The sequence below is a fragment of the Odocoileus virginianus genome, unplaced genomic scaffold (assembly GCF_023699985.2).
Source record: "Odocoileus virginianus isolate 20LAN1187 ecotype Illinois unplaced genomic scaffold, Ovbor_1.2 Unplaced_Contig_18, whole genome shotgun sequence".
Classification (NCBI taxonomy): Eukaryota; Metazoa; Chordata; class Mammalia; order Artiodactyla; family Cervidae; genus Odocoileus; species Odocoileus virginianus.
Window position 1 is genome coordinate 983,315 of NW_027224335.1, and position 14,651 is coordinate 997,965.

At 44.8% G+C, this 14,651-nt stretch overlaps 1 protein-coding gene across 1 annotated transcript in view; it reads left to right on the plus strand.

Moving 5' to 3' along the window:
• The first annotated feature begins 109 nt into the window (after positions 1 to 109).
• Positions 110 to 14,651, plus strand: part of SHROOM4 (shroom family member 4) — a 239,678-nt gene continuing 225,136 nt past the window's right edge. The window contains exon 1 of the mRNA XM_020900172.2: positions 110 to 443. Within this exon, the coding sequence (XP_020755831.2) occupies positions 327 to 443 (117 nt within the window). The 5' untranslated portion in view covers positions 110 to 326. The remainder of the gene's footprint in view (positions 444 to 14,651) is intronic.

A 14,651-nucleotide genomic window follows, 5' to 3' on the forward strand; every position in this document is an offset into this window, starting at 1 on the left:
ACTCCCCAGCGTTCTTATAGGCGAGGTCCCACTGACTGACACTTCCCATTGCTCCGTTTTCTTGTCCATTACGCACTATCCCTCCGCCTCTCCTTTTCTTTTCTTTTTTCCTCCTTCTCCTCCCCCCCCTCCCCCTCTCTCCAGCTCCGTGTCATTTCCTCCTTGCGCTCGCTCTCTGCCCGAGCGTCTCCAGCCAGGAGAGTAGGCGGAGCAGGGCGGTGAGGGGTGGCGTAGCGCTGGAGGGCGATGGTGGCGGAGCCGCTGGGGGCGGAGGCAACGTAGCCCCCGCAGAAAAGGAGTCCCGCCGCGCCTGAGCCGAGCGGAGGATGGAGAACCGGCCTGGGTCCTTCCAGTACGTCCCTGTGCAGCTGCAAGGGGGGGCGCCCTGGGGCTTCACCCTTAAGGGGGGTCTGGAGCATTGCGAACCGCTCACGGTGTCTAAGGTAAGAACTGGCTGCTCTGTCTGAGCAGTGCCCAACTTTGAATGGGCGAGCGGCTGTTCGGGCTGCCGCGGGACGCGGCCCTCAGACCAACTTGGAAACTTGGCCGGAGTTGGGGATGAAAGCCCGCTCCCCCAGCCTCCCGCCACCATGGAGCATTAGCTGCACTGGGGGTCTGGCCATCAGCCCCGGCGCCGACACTCCTTCGGGGTGGCGGGAACGCGGGATGAGAGCGCGGCCGGTCCGGGGCTAGAGCCCCGCGCGCAGACACCCCCGAGAGGGCTCGTGGGCCGCTTCTGCTCCCCAACGTCTGGCGGCTTGCTCCCCTCCATTGGAGCTGGAGGAAGTGGTAGCTGTTGGGAGTTGCTCCTTGGAAGTTCCCGCGCCCTTGTGGCACAGCGAGGGGCTGAAGGGACAGGCAAGGCGGCTTGGCAGCTTTCTTTGCGGTGTCTGCCCCTGAATCGACCGCCGGGCCATCCCGCCTGGGCAGATTACTGGGCGAGGGTCCGGTGTGGGAACGGAGATGAGGCGTCGGTGGCTTTCGTCAGCCTCACTTCCCACGGCCGGACGCGCGCACATCCATTCAGCCGGCGGGGCGTTGCGGCTTGGGCTCGGCCTTTCCCTCCCACCGGAGTCCGGCCCCAGCGCCGGCGAGATTTCCTGCACGTTGAGGAGCGTGGAGGAAACTTTTGCGCCATGGAGCGCAGCTGTGCTGGAGCTGCCGCCGCTGCCGCCAGAGTTTGTTTGTTTTAGGAGGCTGTGGTCTGCTGGAAGCCAAGTTGCAGCTGAGGACAGGGGAGAGGTGCTCTCCCGAGCCTTCCAGAACCCCCCTGAGCAAGCCATCCCCGAGTAGGGGTGAGGGTAGGGGGTGGGGGCCGCCGGGGCTGTAACTGGGAAGAGAGATTTGCAGGACGACTCACCTTGAGGCACCAGATGGCCAAGGGAGTGAACTTCACGAACTTTATTCTGATTTTTTTGGTTTGTTTTAAGACTGTTTTTGTTTCTCTGAAAAGCCCTTCCCCTTCCAACCCGCTCAAATTGCAGTTGAGGTGGAAAACGTGGATTTGTGCTGGAGACAGAAAGATGTGGTTTCTCTGCGGGTAACAAATGTCACTTTATTGTTTTGGCTTCTTAACGTAGGTCACATCTTAGGAGGGGGAGGCGAATGCCCCCCGCCACACCCCTGCAGAAAGCTGTGCCCTTTTGCCCGGCCCCAAATTGTTGGTTAACTTGTTAGTGTAGGGGGTTCTTCAGGCCTTAGGGCCACACTGTTAGCAATCCTGGGGAGTTGTCACGGGTTGTGCCTATCACCTTGAGCTGCCTGAGGTATGCTGAGGCAAAACTTTGAGGGGCTGTCAGGGAAAACTGGAATCTTTAACTTCTCCAAACACCAATAACCAGCCCAGATCTTCACCCAGCACCCTTTTTCCTCATACTAGTCATTTATTTCTAACCAGCCAAAGATGACTTTGTCACCTACTGTCATGCCACTGTCATGCCACCCCCCACTCCAGTATTCTCTGGAGAGAGTAATAAGCCTTTTTTTTTTTTTTTAGTTTGAACAGTCTCAAACAACCCCTTTGAGGAGGGGAATCCTGGCCTTCAGGACTTTCTTCTAATCAAACTCCTCCTCTCCCTCCATTCCACCAAGGTCAGAACAATCTATGCAGCCCTCCATGGTCTGGCAGTTCCTCCCTTTCTTTTTATCCTGACACCACATGCAGACTTCCCAGTCTGCCCAGACAACCTGCCTTGGAGGGGTCATTCTCCACCTCTGCCCAGCGCTCACCCATCCTGAGAGGCACCCCAGAGAGTGGTTGCTGCTGTGGCCCTGGGTTGTTTTGTGAGCCAGCACAAACATGGCAGGGGGTGTTACTAAGCACAGGGCAGCCAACAATTTGTGGTCTAGCTGGGGGATTATTTGAGGGTAGATGAGGCTTTCCTTGGCCAAGCTGTTGAGGAAGTGACTCGTGTGTTGAGAGGCAGGGTGCCTTTTAATGATTCCCTTTCTGCTGAAGGTACACTTGACCCCTGTTATATATGAAGGCTCATTATTACACATATTTGGTTATTGCAGGGGGTAAAATCATTTCTCCCATATATTCCAAATAGCTTGACTCCTTACAGGAAAAGCCAGCTATATATATAACCTGGTTTGTTGTTGTTGTTTAGTTGCTAAGTTGTGTCTGATTCTTGCAACCCCGTGGACTGTAGCCCTCCAGGCTCCTCTGTCCATGAGATTTCCCAGGCAAGAATACTGGAGTGGATTGCCATTTCCTTCTCCAGGGGATCTTCCTGACCCAGGGATCAAACCCATGTCTCCTACATTGGCAGGTGGATTCTTTACCACTGAGCCACCTGGGAAGCCCATATAACCTGGTTGTGTGTTAGTCACTCAGTCGTGTCTGACTCTCTGTGACCCTATGGACTGTAGCCCGCCAGTCTCCTCTGTCCATGGGATTTTCCAGGCAAGAATACTGGAGTGGTTTGCCATTTTCTTCTCCAGGGGATCTTCCCAATCCAGGGATCGCATTACAAGCAAGTTATTTACCGTCTGAGCCACCAGGGAAGCCCATATAACCTGGTTAGCCCTACATTTAAAGGGGCCATGGCAGTTTTGTAAAGTGCAGTGGTTACCTGTATTTTTTTTTTTTGTTGCCTAGATAGTATGTGGCATAGTTCATTAATCCCCTTTTAATTTTTTTTCCCTTTATGCTTCAGAACGATATAGCTTTCTTCTTGGAAATAGCCTCAGTCTGCACACGTTGGTGGGGATGAGATGGAAGGGTATAGAAAGAGAATTGTACTGGCAGATTGAAAACTTGGGTTCTAATCCTTGCTCTGCCACTCACTAGCCCCAGGATCCTGGGTACATCACTTGCCCTCCCTGGGTTTAGATGTCTCCATGTCTAATGTGAGGTTCAAGTCTTTAAATAAGACTGTGACAGTCTAGTCGCCAGTCTTTTCTGTTGTGCTAGCTTTGACCCTTTTCTTCCTAGAAGGGTTTCTGACTGAGGAAGATGACACTTTGTTCTATTTGCATGCAGTGTTACTGTTTTATAGTGTATTTCCACATCTCTTTTTTTTTCATTAGCCTTCTACAGCCACCAGGTGAGGCAGTCAAGGAAGGTTGTGGAGAAACTGATGGAAAAACTGAGGCTGTGATGCATTGACTGGCATGCATAGATATGTCATATGGTGAGTCAGTGGTAGGCTCCAAATCGATCATATTTTCTATTACTTGGAGAGTTTCTTTGTTAAAAATTATTTTTATTGACGTACAGTTGATCTGGGGCTTCACAGGTGGTGCTAGTGGTAAAGAATCCTCCTGCAATGCAGGAGATACAAGAGACGTGGGTTTGATCCTTGGGTCAGGAAGATCCCCTGGAGTAAGAAATGGCAACCCACTCCAGTATTCTTGCCTGGGAAATCCCATGGTCAGAGGAGCCTGCAGGCTGCAGTCCATGGGGTCTCAGAGAGTCAGACACGACTGAGCACTCTGCAATAGTATAGTATAGTTGATTTACAATTTTGTGTTAGTTTCAGGTGTACAGCAAAGTGATTCTTTTTTTTAGGTTATTTTCCATTATAGATTATTACAAGATAATGAATAATTCCCTGTGCTATATAGTAAATCCTTGTTGCTTATCTATTTTATGTATAGTAGTTTGTATCTGTTAATCTCATACTCCTAATTTGTCCACCACCTCCCTACTTCCCCTTTGGTAACCATAAGTTTGTTTTCTATGTCTGTGAGTCTGTTTCTATTTTGTATATAGATTCATTTGTATTATTTTTTTAGATTCCACATGTATGTGATATATAGTATTTCTTTTTGACTATTTCACTAAGCATAATACTCTCTAGGTCCATACATGTAGCTGCAAATGGCAATATACCATTCTTTTTTATGGCTGAATAGTATCAAACCCCCCCATCTTTGTCCATTTACCTGTTGATGGAAACTTGGGTTGCTTCCATATCTTGGCTATTGTAAATAGTGGTGCTGTGAACGCTGGTGTGCGTGTATCTTTTCGAATTAATTTTTGTTTTTTCCAGCTATATACCCAGGATTGAAATTGCTGGGTTATATGGTAGTTCTATTTTTAGTTTTTAAAGGAACCTCCATGCTGTTCTCCATAGTGGCTACACCAATTTACATTCCCACCAACAGGATACAAGGGTTCCCTTTTCTCCACACCCTCTATTTGGAGAGTTTCTTGATTTTTCTGGTGGTACTGCAGTTTGTGAAGAGACATGGGGGCAGTACCACTGAGGGGTGTATTCAGTCTTGGCAGCCTCCCACCTCATTGACCCTTCGCATGCCAGCCTGTGGTTCCACAGTAGGTGAGGACTGGGTTGCAGACACTCCCTGGTGGAGTCTAGGCTCAGGAAATAGGAGAGGACTGTTTTGGTCACTCCAAACCACTTATGATGATCTCAGGTCAGGCAGATACAGAGGTAAGGTACCAGAACCATGGTGAGAAATATTGGAGAACCTCCTTTGGTGTCATGGGAAAAAACCCAAAAGAAATTTGGATCTGGTGTGGCATATATTCTTGGAGATAGCTTGTGGAACAGGTGGAGACATCTTGGGAGTGGAGGAGTTTGAGGAAATGTGATTAGTGGGAAAAGAATGCATGGAGTGTGAAAGTGTATTTCATAATTGTTATGGGGGAACATTTGGATCAGGAAATGATCAAGTTGAGGAAGTCATCAATTTCTATATGCTCCAGTGATATCCCTGAAGGAGAGAATTCACCTGTCAAAGTTGTGGAGACTGGTATAGTTTTAACTTCTCTTCACTTCTTTTAACAGTTAAGTCACAAAGAATAAATGTTTAAAAAAAGACAAACAGCAACCCCTCCCCCAAACAACTATTATTGTTGATTATCCTCTGCATTAAGGAATGGTGTGTGAAATCCTCATACATTGTGGTGTTTCCAAAGAAACATGACCCACTAGAGAATTGGGCCCATGCCTTTGGTTAGCATCTTATACTCTTAATACCTTACTGACCCAGGGAGCCTGTCTGAAAGAAGTGGAGATTCTCTTCTAATCAGATTTGACTATTTGGGCTGTTTGCTACCTAGGGCTCTCCTTCTATCCCCTCTACAGTGTAGACAGTCATCCATGAATTAGGCTCCCTGCGCTGGAAAAGATCCACTTTGGGGGATGGGTGACCTTTTCAAGGTTCTGGTGCCAGTGATTATGCATCAAATAGGGCCTCTCAGAGATTCAAACTGAATCCTCCTATGGTATGTGTATGTGAAAGAGAGAGTTGCTAAGCTGTATTGTAAGATTCCTATACTCATTTTGAGTTCTTGGAAATGTGCCCTGAGGTTGGCTGAGGGTGGAGACCAGTGTGGGGATATAGGAAAAGGAGAAGGAGGAGAATTGGGGAGGAGGACAAGACATGGCAGAAACAGACTCATCCTATGTATTTGCCATTTTCTTGGTCCATTTTTGTGATAGTCTCTCTCTGGCACAGTAATGGAAGTGGCCACTAGTTACTTACTGCTCTGAAACAAAGTAGGGTCGGGTGGGGCAATAGCCTGGAGGAGAAAGAAGTTTCACCTCCTCTGCTTAGTGTGCACTGATGTTGCTGTATTATTTTATCCTCTTTGGACCCAAGATTTCTATGCCACACGGGGTTAGCCCTACCTGCACCATCTTTATTAGCACAGATGATGTGACAATAAGTTGGGCAAACCTTAATACTGTGTGGCATCCTTAGCCTAGGAAGAGGGCAGGGCATGCTCTTTAAGTTTTTAGTCTCTCCTTCATCCCCACTGAAGCACACAAAGTGGCAGCTGAGATTTCAAGAGGATGTGGATCAAGTCAGATTGAGGCCTGGCAGTAGATTTGGCTGCGACTTTGAGTTCTTGTTGGGTGCACAGGTAGTGTTATGTGAGATGTGATAGTTCTGTGAAACCTTCTTAGTTATGTTGCAGGCCGGGGCCACCCCCAGGCCAGGGCTTGGTATTCACAAATGGACCTTCATGAGGTCTACTTCTTTGGGAGCTTAGTACACCCTGGTTTCTTAGATGGATCCCTTCCTCATCTCTGCTTCTAGAATCAACAAAGGTGTCTACTGCCTCAGCTCCCCAACTATTCTTCTCTCTCAGAAAGTAGGCTTTTGGGTACATGGGGTAGGAATCCATCCAAAGGAAAACAAATCAGATTGGTGAGAAGTAGTAAAGCAAAGAAAGTGGGTAATATGTCTGCTAACCCTTGGCTGAGCTTTGGTTACACACTGCTTTGGGGCCTGCTGGGCTGTCATAATACAACTAGTGACCTATTGTGATCCACACGTGTGCTCCCTGAAGTAAAAAAAAGGCCAAGCCTGTTAGAGGCTTTTCCTTCTCTAAAACCTCAGACAGAGAAAATTCAGTTGCAGCTGGAAGACAGTTGAACATTGTCCTTTAAACAGAATTCAAATGATTTTGCCTCTTGCTCTCTCCCATCTCCTCCCAGGACTTGTTTTTAACAGAAAAAAAGAAACTCAGATTTGAGGTTTGTGTTTGTGGAATGATTATCTAGAGGGAACATCACAGTGTTTATAGTTAGGCTCCTTCAGAACCAGAGGGCAAAAAGATGCTGACCTGTCTGAGAAAAGTTAATGAAGAACAGCAGAGATTAAGTCAAGGGCTGCCCTCACTAGCCACACACCCTCCTGCACCCCCACCAAAGGGCAGACTAAACTCAGGCCTACTAACTGAATACTGTTCTTTGAGGTGGCTGGAATCACAGATTCTCAAAGTGAGGAGGATTTTGTGGAAGTCACCTGGTCTTAATTGATCTATGAGCCTCCTATGCAGTATCCCTGAGCTTGTTCTCCTCTGGTCGTGGGGGAGCGCATTTCCTTCTTAGCCAGTCCTGTTCAGTGTTAAAAAAAAGTTTTGACTGTAGACAGGTTTTTCTCGTGTTGGGCTGCAATCATTCTCCATCTGCCTACTCTCTGTGGGTTCTAGTTTTGCCTTCTGGGACCACAAAGAGCAAGTTCTCTGACTTAGGACAACCTTTGCTAGGTCTGAAGACAAAGACTATGTATGTCCCTTTGTCTCAGTTTTCTAGGCTAAAGAGCCTTAGCTCTTTTAGCTGTTCTCTATGGGATCTGAGATCCAGCCTCCTGCTCCCACTCTGGATACCCTCCCGCCTGGCCATGCTCCTCTTGAGTTAGAGAGCCCATAGCTGAATGCAGTAAGTGAGAAGCATCTGACCGAAGTTGAGTCAGGCCATTCTTTAAAAAAAACTGAAGACTACTTTGGTTCTTTCTGGCATCCATGCCATATGAAGACTCTATCAAGCAGTGTTTTAATGGAAGTATTCTATGCTGCTGCTAAACCAAACCTGTCCAAGGCCTCTACATAGGCACCTGCATATGGACAACTACGTAAGAGATTTGGGAGGGGCACATCTCTCACTATGTATTTAGAATTGTCTCTAGCCCTGTCCCTAGCCCACGTCAGCCTTGGGAAAAGTGTTCTAAGGGAGATGATAGAGAAGGCATAAGCCCTGACCTCCAGGAGCATATATGTTTCTACAAAGAGTTATAGCCAAGGAATTTGTATAATAGAAGAAGGAAGTGGTATTTGCTCAAAAATCAGACCTCCAGAACATCAGATTGGTTGATCTTTAACCAGTTGCTGGCTTTGAATTTGTAGGTATAACCTCTCTGAGCTTAATTTTCCCCTTGTGGAACACATAGGTGTGTTTGAGATTGAAGATGCTGACCGTACATGACATACAAGAAGCCTCCAACCTACAGAAACCCTGGGTAGGAATTTAGACACAGCAGTCTCTAACCCTGTTAGGTTTTTATTTCTGTGCACATTGTCATTGGCACTGATTGCAAATCTCCTATTGTTGCTGCTGTTCCTCTGTTCTGAGGTCTTCTGTCTATACCTGGAATACCCACGGCAGTCACTCCTGTTGGAGGTCTTGCATCCACAGTCTCATTGCCGCCGCCTCTCCATGTCCTCACATCTACCAGATTGTCACCTGAATTGAGCAAATGTCTTTTCTTGGTACTAAACTCCTGATGGGGGAATGTATTGAAATGGAGCTTAATACTCATTATCACTGAAGGATGAGAGGCTTGGAAAAGAGAGTTAAAGTCTAGGAAACATGTCCCTCTAACACAGTTATTGATAGTTGCCATGTTCAGAACAGTTCTGGATAGGGCTCTTTGGTCCATAGTATATCCCTGATAAAATCACAGAACCTAACCACCATTTTTATAATATTCTGTCTACAGGGAACTGCATTCAAAGCTCCAAATAAGCTTGCTTATTTACAATTCTAGTCTGTCTACAGGGAACTGCATTCAGAGTTTCAAATAAGCTTGCTTATTTACAAAGGTAATTTTGGAAAACAATCTGGAAGTCAGGGATAACAAGTGCTCTAGGTATTTCTGTTACACAGATCTAAGTGGGTTTGGGAATTCTACTACTCTCACTGCCCAGGTGCTCATAGCCTTGGTGCTGGGGCCAGAATTTGTGTGTACATACAGTGTTTGCATTGTTAAATCTCTCTGAAACTGAACTTCAGGTTTACCTGAGTTATCTTGTAATCAGCAAGTGACCCTTTATTATTAGTTATGTGGGTATCTAGATCACTTTCACTGTTTCTGTGGGGGCAATATCTTGTTTCTTGATGCTTCCCTGAAATACCTGCTTTAGACAGACTTCAATTAAGTCATTAATGAAAAAGTTGAGGTGTTATATTTCCTGCTAAAATTGTGCTCTAAGACCTGGGAATGGGATAGATGTTTGTCTCTTCACACCCCTTCACCCCATCTAGTATAAATAAGCCAAATGGAAAGATTGTCTTAGGCATTAGTTTTCCAAGGGATGATTTGTTCTTCCTCACATCACACTGGCATGTTTGCTTGGGCACATAGCCATCCTGGCTGGGCACCAAAATTGCAAAGATCAAGATGACTTGGTTTCTCAGAGACTAACTGCCCCCACCCCCGCAAGCCCCACTTTGACTTCATCTCTACTCCCTCCTCTTTCAGTGAAAGTCCATGACTATGCTATGCCACAGAACGAACACTGCTCGGTAGCAACAGAAACACATTTTCCATGCATCTAGGCTACCCTTCTTTCATGTCCGGTCTTTGGTTTGAAGTCTCCACCCTCCATCATCGAGTTGCTTGAGGCCTACATTTGGGACTGTCTCACTCAAGTGCCACTACTTCTTTGTTCATTCATTGGCTTCCCTGCCCACTGTCCAAAACCCAGCTTGTTGTTTTTTTTTTTCTTTTTTGGTCACAGTGGGCCCTTCTTGTATGCTGTACCAGCTCTGTCCCTCTTGGCTCAGCCATGCATCTGGTGTGTGGGGGGAGGGGAGAGAAGTTCAGAGTTAAGGCTGATAAAGTTTGACGACGCTCAGCAAATTGGTAGCTGGGTCAGGGGGAACTTTTCTCACACTGTGTCTCTCTATCCTGTTTCAGTGGAGGACCGGACCTCTGTTGCATTCCTGATACTCTCTTATCAACTCGCTGAGTAATTTTGGCATGTTACTTCACCTCTTTGTACTCTCCTGTTCCTTCTCAGCCTCTCTGTGGGGCAAGCTTCTGCCTTATTGAAGGGATGCTATGAGCTCCAGGATCTTCTCTCAGAGTTTAGGCTGTGGAGGTGTAAAGGCTGACTGACATTACGCAGTTCATCCAGGGCTTTGCTTTCCTCTACGCTCCTACTTCCTATCTTTCCACAAATGGCTGTTTCCTGGTATGTTCTCAGGGACGACATGCCTCATGGTCTGTTAACTTTCACTCAAGTCTTTTAATGTTACATCTGTGAGGAATGCAGGAGGTGGGACTAATTTGACAGGATCAACGGTTAAGCCCAGTGATGGACAGACTCTTTGTGGTGTCTTCTGTCCTCCACTCTAATGCCACTCAGAACATTCCCAACTGTATGGTCTTCTCTCTTCCTGAGCCCCTGGCAGGGAAGTTTTGAATGGTTCTCCTATACTGCCTTTCATGGTCCATCAGAAATTGATTTTTCTTTGTGGGGAGGAGGTTGGGGGTGAGATGAGGTAAAGCTGGGAGGAAAGCTGGTTCAACTAGTTATTCTAGAAAGGTGTTAGAGTCTCGTGGCTTCTGCCCCATCTTTACTTATGAGAGGATGACAAGCTAAAGCCTTATCTTTGTTGGGCTGCCTTGTTGCTTTCCATTTGTGTGTGTATGTGTGTGTGTTTAATGTAAGTGAAAGCTCCTCTACAAACTTCTGTAGGTAGACTGTTTTTGATGGCATCTTATCTGACTGAGAGGGTGAGTGATGACATTTTGGAGCCTCAGAGGTGAGTATCAGGTCTTGGCTCTCATGTTCTTTGAAGGACTTGACTGAGAGTTTGGAGCTCTGTGTTAATTAGAAATTGTGATCAGGGAGTAGCAAGGCAACAGGCAGAAAGTGGATCAGGCAAGGATTTGAATACACTACTTGTGTGCTTGTGCCTCATTGGATGGAGGTAATGCTATTTGGTTGGATCTCAGCAACCTCTTGAAACAAAATGGGCAATCCAGGCCTAGATATGGTAGGATAGGAGGCATAATGGACCTGCTGTGTGGTAAATACTGCTACTTTTAGGAGTTTTACATATATTCTTATCTAATTTTACAGTAATTCTTTGAGGTAGATATTGATCTCCCCGTTGTGCAGATGAGGGGACTGAGGCTCAGGAGAAATTGATAGACTCCACATGGAAAAACTGACCTTCAAAGTGACTACTGTCTGACTTCACATCCCACGCTATTTACATAAGTGAAAGAGAAGAAGAACTAGATAAGAATATGATGGGGGAAGCTGGGGAAAGAGATAGGGAAAGAGAAAAAAAATTGAAAGAAATGTAATCTGCTGCAAAAACTGGTAATGTTACCGATACGTGCCCCTCAGGGGTCAGGGTCAAAGGAAAGGTATTGTTTTATTTTGTTCTAAATCTCAAATCAGAGTAAGAAGTATATAAGCTTGGATTCAGTCTTAGATTTGCCATTCACTATTTGTGCATCACTGGGCATGTCATTTTCCTTTCTGTGTCTCCATTTCCTCACCTGCAAAATAAAATAATAAAATTCACACTTTTTTCCAGTAGGGAGGGGGATTGAGTTTATCCTTTATCTCATATAAATACTAGATGTGTATGCGATTTAAGAAGAAAGGAAAAGCATTCCACAGATGTCCCTGATTAAACAGAAATTTTCTTAAGGGAATTCTGAACTTAAACAATGAAGTGTATGAAGTTACCAAATCTTTGGAAATTGTATGAAATGGCAGGACATCTTTAATGTGATGTTTGCTGCTGGCAGACATTGGAAGACCAGACATGATTTCTGGCTAATGTTTGAAGAGACAGCAATTTGAAAGGTGATGCTAAGCCTTGTTTGGCTCCTACCTAAGAGCTCTCAGTTAAGCCTCCAATCAATCAATCAGTCCACCAGTCAACACGTATTTGTTGAGTACTTTGTAAAGCGCTAGAGAATATAAGAGATAGTCACCATGGAAGACCTGTTCCATGGAAATGACTGTTTTGTTGAAGAAAGACATTACCGCAAGCCTAGGGAACAAAAACCTTCCTTTAAGTGCTGAAACCATGGGCTAGGTTCTAAGAGCAACATTTTCAAAAACTTTATTGAAGTATAGTTGATTTACAATGATGTGTTAATTTCTACTATATAGCAAAGTGATTCAGTTATACATATATATACATTCTTTTCATATTCTTTTCCATTATGGTTTATCACAGGATATTGAATATAGTTCCCTGTGCTATACAGTAGGACCTTGTTGTTTATCCATTCTATATATAATAGCTTGCATCTGCTAACCCCAACTTCTCACTTCATCTGTTCCCCAACCCCCCACCCCTGGCAACCTCAAGTCTGTTCTTTATGTCTGTAGGTAAGAGCAACATTTGTTCAGTGAGAAGAGATTTCATTGTAGGCTGATGTGGTTGGGAGCTTTGTGGAAAAAGGAAGAATTGAAGCTAGGTCTTGAGGGCTATATAGGATTTAGTTAGGCTGGGGAGGAAGAAAGGCATTCATTCTAGTTAGTACAAGTGCTGCATGTTCTAAGGACACAGACAAATGACAGGCCAGTTGGTTCACCCTACAGTGAACTAAGAATATGAGCTCCTCAGGATCTGGGTATGTGTGGTTTGTTCATTTATTCACTTGTTAATTCATGCATTAAATTTATTGAGTGCCTGTTCTAGGAGCTGAGCTATTTTTCCTATGGCCTGTGAAACCAGCACAGAGCCCCATAAATGTCACTTTTATTTGTTTTCTATTAATACTTTCATAATACATATCTTGAGCCGGGCACTGGTTTTCTATCTTAATACATATTAGCTCCTCTACTAACCCTGTTTTTACAGATGAGGAAATTGAGGCATAGAGAGGTTAAGGAACTTGCATACTGTCTTACCGCTTGTGTGGCTGGATAAGTGGATCAGTGGAGATACCCTTGATTGTTATTGAGTAATGAGATATAAAGGTGAATGGATTTGAGTCAGTTATTCTGAAGCACCCAGAACATCAGACTGTGGGGTGGACTCAGGTTGGAAGTACATACCCATTTTGTTGTTTTTTTTGGAAGATTACTGTTAATGTGTTAAAAATAAAGCACCTAACACAGTACCGGAGAAGGCAATGGCACCCCACTCCAGTACTCTTGTCTGGAAAATCCCATGGACGGAGGAGCCTGGTAGGCTGTAGTCCATGGGGTCGGACACGACTGAGCGACTTCACTTTCACTTTCATGCATTGGAGAAGGAAATGGCAACCCACTCCAATGTTCTTGCCTGGAGAATCCCAGGGATGGGGGAGCCTGGTGGGCTGCCATCTATGGGGTTGCACAGAATCGGACACAACTGAAGCGACTTAGCAGCAGCAGTGGCGGCAGCAGCAACACAGTACCACAGCCATCTATGTGTTTCCACGAGGAAAGACCTACACTGAACAACTGGAGGCGGCATTTTAAAGGAATCAGTTATCTTGGCATCATGCTGACTGTTGTTGATACATTAGCAAGTTGCCAGAGGTAGTGGTAATATATAACATTGGAATCTGAAGAAATGAGGGACAGGCAGGAGTTGAGATGAATCCAATATTTCTAATCTAAAAGGCTCTTGGTGGTGATGGAGATTGGGAGGGCTACCTGGGTTTAGTTCAGTTTTGGATCTTCTGAGATTTTAGGATTATCAAGGTAAGGTGTTCCATAGGCAGTTCAGGAAAAAAAAAAGATTTGTTTATTTAAGGCCACTGGTCAGTTAAAACAACAAATTATTTTTTTAGGAACATAATGATTAACACAGATGATTTACTAATCTGCTGATTGTTGTGGAAATGAGTGAATTGCCAGACAATCTCATGCCCCAACAGACATTGGAACAGGCCAGCATTGTTATTTAATGGGCTTTTCTGGTCATAGTTTGGTCTTGCTATCTCCTCCAATCTGCAGGCTGCCTAGTTACCTGAGGTATTACTGGCTGCAGTTCTTTCTGCCTAACCGAGTGTTTTCAAGTGATGGGGAAGTCCAACAATTGAACAAACAAAAAAGAGAAGAAATTCAAAATATGAAAATTTAGACATGAAGCTGGAAATGTTAAAAGGTTCGAGGCTGTTAGAAAACATCAGTTGTCTTGCCAGCTTGTTTAAGGATTGTGTTCTGTATATGAAAAGTAAAATGTGTGGGCTTAATAAGGCAAACTTTCCACTGGAGTTTCAAGTCTGAATTGCATTTTTGATGTCAGTAGTTTTATGCTCCCTACATAGTGGAGTATTATTAATCTATGAATATCATTGTTCATATTTCTGCAGTAGCAAGGGTTCTTAAAATGTGATCTTTGAAAAAACATTATTAAACTTGCAAGTATGATTTGTTTTTAGTAAAAAAAAAAACTCATCCTGAGTTTTACATTAAAATAAAAAGGAGGTAGGGATGTATTTCACAAATTCATTGCTGCAAATCTGGCTAGAAAACAGCACTTTATTATTAAGAGACTTTTGCATATTTGGAGTGATTATCTAACCCGATACCCTGTGTACTTACAGAAAATTCTCAGGAAAGGTTAACTTTGTGTATAGGTGGGTGTGCCAGTCTGTCGCCTACCTCCATTCTTCTTAGATTTGCTTTCTATATCTGTAATTTGTTTTTTGCTTTTCTGTGTGATGAAAAACTGAAATTCAGAATGTTGTAAAGATGC